Raw genomic sequence first — 9,320 nt, forward strand, 5'->3', positions numbered from 1 at the left:
TCTTCTTCTTTAATATTATTTAATAGTGTATAATCTATTTTACCAAACACGACATAAATATGTGTTGCAGATTTTTCATATATATATTGAATAATTTTTAATATTATTTAATCTAATTTTAATAAACGATCGACTATCGACAGGACATGGCTTTTACGATCATTGATTGTCGACGGTCAACGATCAAAGTTAACCTCCGCCCTAGCTGAACGTTGATGTTGGATTCACCACTACTTAAGGAGGCTCTTCAGCAATATGGCATGCTCATTTAGAACATCCAAATCTCATTTTCTAAAGGACATCAGAAAACAATATAATTTGCTAAAAAGATTGACCAAAAATGTTACATCTACAAATTGTCAACCTAGAAGATGTTTCATTCAATAGATCCGATATACTATTTCAAATTTTCCTCTTGAAAAAAACCACACTGGCTTATGGGGGCCTACCCCAACATTGTCTTCTCCAAAATTCCAGTATTATGTGATTTTTATTGATGAATTTACTCGCTATACTGGTTATTTCCTTTAAAAAACAATTCTGATCTTGTTTCCTTGAATTTCAAGTTTTTGTTGAGAATCATTTTGACAGGAAAACCAAAATCTTCCAAAATGACGGAGGTGGCGAATTCATTTGAATGATTTCACACATCATTTGACTCAATGTGGGATTTCAAAAACAAATCACCTATGTTTTCCATATTTAAAAATTATAGAAAAGTATAAATTTTATCGTAAAACAAACCCTTATGTGGTCTTATTATATAATCCGTTATATGAAAAAAATCATTGTCTTAATTAACATAGTCGTTGCATATATATTTTGCCGCATAGAATTTAATGAAAATCATTTTCTTTATTCATCTAAAAATATGTTGATGCCCACATAAATTTATCAATTACTACTTTCCCTAACTGTGATGAATGGTTTTCACAAAATTCACAGCCTACTTCTTCTCCAAATTCAACAAATTCACCTCATGATAACTTTTGTCACATTCCAGTCGATGATGATGCTTATAATGTAGACTTTTTCCTTAATTAATCTGAAAATATACCTACTCAACCTTTTAGCTCCTCCTCAACCAATGATCAGGGGCAAATCCAAGGGTCGAGTTCAGTTAGGGTAGACCGTGAGCGTTGAAAGCTTACTATCGACGGCCAATGTCCGTAATAGCGGGGTTGTTTATTAATATTTAATTAAATAATTTTCAAAAAATCGTATGGAATTAGAACTAGATACACCACTAAAATTAGAACTAGGTACGAACTTTCATTTTGGATAAAAAATCGTTCCAAAATATGCAAAATGCCCTAATTTATTTTCAATTAAATAGGTAATATATATTAACAAAGTACCAATAGTTTACAATTAAAGTTAATTAAACAAGCATTATTATATTAACAAAATTAAAATTATTTATGTGCTTATATCAATTTTATGCGCTTGTATGATTTCACTTTTTCGCAATCGATTTTTTGTGAACGAAAAGTGGAACCTTTTATTAATTAAATAAGTTTTGTTGAAAGATTTCTTATGACATTAAGGTCAATTTTTCTACAAATTCATCCACCATTAATTGACCAAACTCTCAAATCAATTGATTAGAAGGAAAAAAAAAAAAGAAAATCAATATTAAGGGACAAAGCACCAATTTGAATGCTTCTACTTGCATTAAACTAATAAAATTGAACATATATTATTTTGTTACATTATGTGCTAAAAATCAATAGGTGTCATGATGATAAAGTGGTCAATATATTTAAGGAAAGGTTCAAACCACCTTCCTTACATTTGTTTTGGTAAAAATTGTTGAAATACAAAAATTATAAAAAATATTGCTCTTGAAGAATTTCGAACACAAGACCTCTAATTCAATAGTGGAAGGACTAACCAACTGAGCTACATAGATGTTTGTTGTTAATATGAATTATCAAATATATAATCTAAATATTTTATCTATTATTAGCAAAAAAAATTCTTCCCAACAAATTCAGCTAGGGGGCTGCCCCTAAATCCGCCTCTGTTGATTCCGCTGACCTTTCAAAGTCAGAGCACAAGTGATTTGAGCTACTCTCATTGAAGTAACATAACCAATTCAAAATCTCCATAAAACATATATACAATCAACTCAATTTTCATCATTATATTACTCTTTCCATATGTAGATAAAAGATGAATAACAATGCTAAAAAGACCACTTAACACTGTATAAATTATGAAGTGTACAACAAGCACAGTATCACATAAACTGAGCTTCAGCTCAATGGGTCAGTGGCATGCTCACACAATAGCTTTCCACCCATATGGTCTGTTTGGTAGAATGGAATCTACAAGATTTGACTTCAATGACCAAAAGAAAGCAGTTTAGATCTCGTTTATTGTGCTATCTAGACATGTCTAGTATCGCGAACCAAACATACACTTGGGGTTTTCGAACATACTTACTATGAGGAAATCGCAGCAGCATCTTCATTGGCGACTTCTACTCCAGAACTTAGGCCTATGCTCTTCAAAAGCAGGTGGCCGATCGTACACAACTGATGCAACCTTTATTAAAATTGCAGCTGTCAAAGCCCATATCACATAGGTCTCACTGTCTACTTGATGATCAAAAAAATGGAGCAGATATTTATTTCCCATCCATTCTCGCTCCTCTGCTCTTCGATTTTGATCCTGAATCCGGCAATACAAAGTACTATTTTAAAGAGCAACCGGGAATAAATGTCAAGCATGAACATATTTTTAGACAAACAAACCTTTAAAAACATTTCTAAAGGAGCATCAAATACTGCTTCCACCTCGTCAACATTTGGGACTGGGTTGAATGCACTTTTATCCCACATTATGCCAATCACAGGGATTACAGTAATGTTCCTCTGCACAGAAACGAGGAGAGATAAAATCTACTGAGCAATCCATCAAAGATTCTTAAAGAAGGTGAGCTCGAAATGGGTTTGAAAGATGCTAATGCCGATATTTATATTCTAATATTTCTGTCATGCAAAAGAAAATTTCAGAAACGCAAGAAGGTTAAACAAAGTCCTCTAATCAAGGTGAATAACCAGTGAGCTAAGCAATGGATCCATGTAATATAGGTTTTTATTTTGTTTGATTCCTTGAGAATAATAGAAACAAATACAATTTAAATATAAATAAACAATACATTAGTTGGTTAATCACCTTTTATTTTTACTTCCTAACCTCAAAGAACTGCAAACCATATCTAACTGCATCAATAGTTCATCAACAAAACTCAGATTGCTTTACCTTACAGTTTGGAAGCCCATTTAGAACATCAGTATGCAGCAAGAAATATTGGATATACACAATCTTACATTACTCCTAACCACAAGTCATTGTGTCTCCTTTTCATGCCTTCTTTTATATGGTACAAGGCTCTGTTAGGGATTTCTTATATGTTGGGATACAATGTTTTCGTTCTTTCATTGGGTGAATTTAGATATTAAACTTTTAATACGATGACCCAATTATGCCCATTAGTCTTTCTCAATTGCAAACGTGCAGATTCATGTCAATTTTTTTGTGCTGTTGCTTGGATCATACAAGAGTTAAAAAATTGATGAAATTAATCGAAACATAACAGCACCCAGAATTAGTAGCGAATTTCATAGACATATTACCTTAGTATGGAAGGGATGAAGAACAGTTACAACATCCACAGCACAAGGGTCCAATCCAATTTCCTCTTTAGCCTCCCTCAGTGCAGTCGCGGCATCACCGGCATCACCCTCTTCCATTTTTCCTCCAGGCAATGCTACTTCACCTGCAAATTAAATTGCCCCAGTTCTTGCAATTATCATCGAACTACTCAAATTCAGTAATAAACTGGACCGATTAAAATGCTAACCGGAATGAGAGGAAAGTGTAGAAGATCTTTTTGTAAGAATTACACGAAGATCACCCTTTTCGCCCTCAAACAGACAGATCAAAACTGCAGCTCTGTTGGTTTTGATTCCTTCAGATGGAATCGCATTTGGGTTGTTAACAGATTCTGAAGTTTGTATTGGATCTTGAATTCTTGAATTTGTGTGAGTTTTGTCATTTACGGCATCAAAAGTTGGGTCAGGTTTGTAGTTTCGGAGATGTTCGGCTAAGATCCTAAGTTTCTGGGATCTCTCAAACCTGTCAGAATTCATAGGGATAAAAAGAAAAAAAAAAACCTCGTAATTGCTAAACACGTGCGATCTGCGCTTTTTTCCCTTCGTGTAATAGATTTGACGGATAAATGCATGGACCGTCCTCAATCCTACGCAGAAAAACCACTGAGTAGGCGTATAAAGATAAATTTTTTCTTGAACTTTAAGTCCTGTTTGAGAAAGCTTGTTTAAATTATGAGTTGGTGTATTCCAAAAACGTGTTTAATTGGTGGGTGCCAACCTGGGAGCCCCTATTTACATTTACAAGAAAAATATATTATATTGTTAATCTTATATAACTCATGTTTGAGCCACATTCTACGAAAAAAATTTATTTATGTCAAATTAATGGGAAATGTGTGGTTAAAAAACGAGGAAAAATTTAAATTTGCGTGTAATATTATTTTATTGAAAAATTTGTAGTTGAAATGATATCAAATCACTGTTAAAAAATATATTTTTTTTAAAAATAATGTGGCTCAAACAAGCCCATAAATTTATTTAAACAGACATATAAAATTAAATAAAAATATATCAATCTAAATTCATCCACTAATATTTATTTTCATTTAATTCTTTTGGACCTTTTCTTTTTCATCTTTCTAGAATTTATGTTTAACTAAGCTTCCGTTTGGCCACCATTTTGTGGTAATGAAAATATGTGGAATAATATTTTTTTGAAAAATGAGTGATTGAAAAAGAATGAAAATTTTTCGATTTACGTGTAATATTATTTTATGAAAGATTGTGTGGTTGAAAATAAGAGAAAAAAATGAAATGTAATGGAATGAAAATTAATGGGGGCCAAACGGGGGCTAAAACTCTAATATTAATAAAATATCACCTTCAACTAAAGTTAAAACAACAATGGAAGAGACACCAATAGAGCAAGTACATTTAGACATATCAATATTTGAAGAATTTGAAAAAGAAATTATGACTACATTCTATTGTGGGTTTGAAGAATTTACAGGGTGTTTGAGCCCCATTATTTGTGAATAATATATTATGGAATAGTGATTGATAAAGAATTTGCGATTAAAAAAGAAAGAAATTTTTTTGATTTACGTGCAATATTATTTTAATGAAGAATGTGTAGTTAAAAATGAAAAAATGAGTACTGTAGAAAAAAAGTGGTAGAATGTAGTAAAATGGTTGTCAAATAAAGCCTTAGTATGTGAAGTATTTTTTTTTATTTGTGTTTGAGTTATTTGATAATCTGCCTTTTGAATTCAAATAGTATATTTTCTACTAGGATTAACAAGAATTTGAGTTATCTATTAGCGTTATCCCTTTTTTCTTCTTGATTTTCTTGAATTCAAAACAACGATGGCTAATATATTGGGATTATCAAAATAAATAAATAAATTTGACGGTGCATATTGATGACAATAATTGAAAATATGAAAAAATTATGATGGAATAGATATGTAAAAATGGTGAGAGAGATATATGAAAATGGTATAGATATATGGATATATAAAAATGGTGTGTGTATATATAGATATATAAAATGATGTGGTTGTGTAGTGTTTAAATGAATGAATTTAGTAAGGACAACATTTAATCGCGACGTCGATAAAAATAATATATATTTTTTCTTTTTAAAATAGGGATAGATATAAAATGACTGAATGAGATTGACATAAAATAATGATGAATGTAAATAGTGGCTCCATGGATTACATAAAACTATTAATATTATTAAAACAAAATTGAAATGTCAAACCCAACAAGTAAAATTGAAACAATTATGCTAGTTTTACATTTTTGGATTACATTTTCAATGACATTCTTCCTATATGGATGAAATCTGGCCATTGGTTGGAAAAAAAGAAGAAGAAAAAAAAAGTAATATTAAAATCAATATACAAAAAGTTGAGACCTCATACATTGTCAAATTTGATGTCTAACTTAAATTTAATGCATGTGTAACAAAACTGAAATTGAAATGAGGACCCTTTCCATGTATAATCAAGATTACAAGACAGAAGTCCCTCAGGGCATAATTCAGTGGTGCAAAGAATATGAGTGAGGTAGTCACAGCCTTATTGGCAGTCGCAGTATGAGAGTTCGATTTCTGAGACATAAAATTGGATTCTTTGTAGGCACCAGTGTACAAGCAAGCTTTTGTTCCCTAATCTGTTGAGACACATCCTGCGATTTACGTTCCTCACGCTACTCTAGAAACGGGACGGTGGAGACCCTCAAGGTTGGAGTTCAACCTTTAAAATTACAAGATAGAAGGTATTGCATAACAAATGTTAAATAGTGTTTACATGGCATCAAATCGTTACTATTCGTCTGCAGTGAGGTTGTTCTCTCTTCGTTATAAAGGTTAAACCCCAACTTTGAGGGTCCCTACCGCTCCGCCCCTAGAGCTTTGTAAAGAAGGTAAATCGCGGAATGTGTCCCAACGGGTTAGGGAACATGAGTTGTCTGTACACTGCGCCTACAAGAAGTCTAATTCCATATCTCAGAAATTGAACTCCCACGCTGCGGTTGCCAGCAAAATGTGAGATAACCTTACTCTTCTTTATCATTGTTCTTGGATTTCAGTACTGAATGAACAAAGATAAGGAAATAAAAGAACTTAGGCCCTGTTTGATTGGGCATCTTTTTCATGGAAAATGGAAATTTTTTTTTATTTTCCACATTTTGGTAGTGTTTGATGATAAATGTTTTCCATGAAATTCATTTTCTTGATTTTCTTAAAAAGTGGACTTTTCTTAATTTTCAAGGAAAACCAATTCCCACCTATAGTTAGGCTGCCAATCATTTTATTTTATTTTTTATTTGTTATTATTATTATATTTTTCTGACAATGGAAACAAATTCTATCCCTAATTATAAATTTTTTTTCCTTTAATTGACAATTTTCATATAAAATAAAGTCAAGCGAACATCAAAAGATAGATGATATTCTTAGTTTTTTTTTTTTTTTAGTGGCAATGAAAACAAATTATATCCCCAATACCAGTAAATTCTATCCCTTTAATTGACAATTTTTATGTAAAACAAAACCAAACGAATACCAAAAAATATTTTTATTTCAACATTTTTTACTTGAAAAATTATACCAATCAAACATAATAATTGACAATTCTCAGTAAAACAATTTCTAGGCAATTTAATTTCCTGTAATTCGTTTTCTTTCCACCCAAATTTCATCTTTACTATCAAACGGACCCTCAGAATCTTGTTAGTTGTCTGGTAATTCTGTCCGGTTGTAACTTTTTTTTTTCTCTCTTTCTTAACACCGTCAAGTTCTATATATAGTTCACCTTGGTTTTGCGTTTGTACAGTCAGAAGCAAACTATTGGCATCTGACCTGCATTAGAGGGCCCAAGATAGCACATTCTTGTACTGTACCTACACAAAGAACTAAATAAAGCCGCTCCACTCGCCAAAAGGGGTAATAAAGAACCTACTGAAAATTGGATTCATTTATGGTGGAATTTTAGCACCGCAACCGAGAATTATCCACTGTACAAGAAAATGCAAGAGGGTTTTCATCAAGGATCATCAAAATTAAAGCTAAAAAGAAGGAAAAGAGAGGTAATAGATGTCCATGGAGGCCGAATTGTTCGATCCATGGGACGGAAGGATAGGCACAGCAAGGTATGCACCACAAGGGGGACTAAAGAGAGACGTGTTAGACTGTCACCAAACACTGCAATTCAATTCTATGATTTGCAAGATAGGCTTGGATATGATCGTCCGAGCAAGGCCCTTGATTGGCTGATGAAGAAGGCCAAATCTGCAATTGATGCGCTAGATCAATCAGACAATCACAATGCTGAAAATGTTATGCAATCATGTGATCACCAAGCAGATGCAGGATTTCAAGATCACAGCCAAAAGGACACAATTAGGAAGGATAATCCCAGTTATCACCAGGACCATTTTAACTCGAAAAGCAAAACTCATGGCCAGAGCCTTCATTGCTCTAGTCAATATCTCTGGGATGACTCGATTATTATCTCTGGTTATGAGCAAGGCCAACTTTCCGTGTCAACAACTTCACACTTGGATTCAGACTTAGAAATGGCTGCAATTTCAAGACATTTCAGTTGGATTCATGATAGTGTTAATTCAGGTCAATTCTTTTCTCAAAGGGAACCCCTTCAGTCCAGTATTTGTCCTCACATTAATCATGCTCTGTCGAGTACCCAATTTCGCAGCGTCAGCCTTCCTGGAAATGAAATGTCAAATTTTTTTGCTGAACCAAGGGAAGTAGAGGAAAAAGAGAGTAATTCAAATTTCCTGAAACCATCTTCTTGTACGCCGTTTTCACATTATGAAGACTTGGTGGATGGTAGTCCTCTTCCTACACAGTACGTATTGTTAAACCATCTCACTTAAAAGCTTAATTACCTGTACCATTTAAATTTAGTTTTCAACACATCTCTTCGATTACAGAGTCCACTTGTTTTATCAAAAGCTTGATACAGTGCAAATTTTTTGACAGCAATACTTGAACTCTAGCGCCTGGACAAATTACAAGGACGGTCAGAGCAACTGAGCAAACTGTGTGATTTGAAGTTTGCAGTGTGTGATTTTCTTCGTGATTTCTGTTGTAATCTTTATTACGTTTGCATGTCCCAGTAACAGCGAGTTATCTTTTATGAACTGCTAAGAGACCCCAGAAATAATACCAAATTTGCCGAGTGAGTAAAAAAATATAGAAATAGGCAAAGTATGACATGAAGGGAGAATGGATTTTTGTTCGTTTTTATATATTATATACTCGATATTTTTTATATTTATGTTATATTCTCCTGATTTTCAGTAAATTATCTACATTATTTCAGTGGTTCTTTTGTATCTTTCAATTTCAAGAAAGAATTTAATTAGTGGTCCATTATTGGCTCAAAAATACAGTTGTTTAAAACGAAGGAAACATATCACCTCTTAAATTGGTGCTTGCACCTCACATGGATGATGGACCAACTCCACAGACGAAAATTTGAATGTCTGTTAAATATATCTAGATAACTTCTCCAAATATACATAATAACTGTGAACAAACGAGTACCAGAAACAAGCACGATTCAAAATCCAATATTTTTTTCCAAGCGATCAAATTGCAGCTTTCTTCATCTTTTCTTTGCTGCTGCATAACAAGTTAAACTCGAGATTCATAGTAGGGAGCTATTA

General features: G+C 32.8%; 2 protein-coding genes across 3 annotated transcripts; one reads left to right on the forward strand and one right to left on the reverse strand.

Moving 5' to 3' along the window:
- Positions 1-2,121: 2,121 nt before the first annotated feature.
- Positions 2,122-4,328, reverse strand: LOC111407252 (nudix hydrolase 15, mitochondrial-like). 2 transcript variants are annotated; one of them, XM_023036632.1, is made up of 5 exons: positions 3,872-4,328; positions 3,645-3,787; positions 2,760-2,879; positions 2,449-2,676; positions 2,122-2,343 (listed from the first exon to the last, which is right to left on the reverse strand). In XM_023036632.1, the coding sequence occupies exons 1-4, from the start codon at positions 4,158-4,160 to the stop codon at positions 2,473-2,475; spliced, it is 756 nt and encodes a 251-aa protein (XP_022892400.1). In that variant the 5' UTR covers positions 4,161-4,328; the 3' UTR covers positions 2,122-2,343; positions 2,449-2,472. The 2 variants fall into 2 exon arrangements, with proteins under 2 accessions (XP_022892400.1, XP_022892399.1); XM_023036631.1 differs by having other exon boundaries at positions 2,122-2,676.
- Positions 4,329-7,597: 3,269 nt separating this feature from the next.
- LOC111408179 (transcription factor DICHOTOMA-like) lies at positions 7,598-8,907 on the forward strand. Its single transcript, XM_023037976.1, has 2 exons — positions 7,598-8,497; positions 8,632-8,907. Exons 1-2 carry the CDS (start codon positions 7,659-7,661, stop codon positions 8,639-8,641), a joined length of 849 nt encoding a protein of 282 aa, XP_022893744.1. The 5' UTR covers positions 7,598-7,658; the 3' UTR covers positions 8,642-8,907.
- Positions 8,908-9,320: the final 413 nt, after the last annotated feature.

The sequence above is a fragment of the Olea europaea genome, chromosome 13 (genome assembly GCF_002742605.1).
Source record: "Olea europaea var. sylvestris chromosome 13, O_europaea_v1, whole genome shotgun sequence".
Classification (NCBI taxonomy): Eukaryota; Viridiplantae; Streptophyta; class Magnoliopsida; order Lamiales; family Oleaceae; genus Olea; species Olea europaea.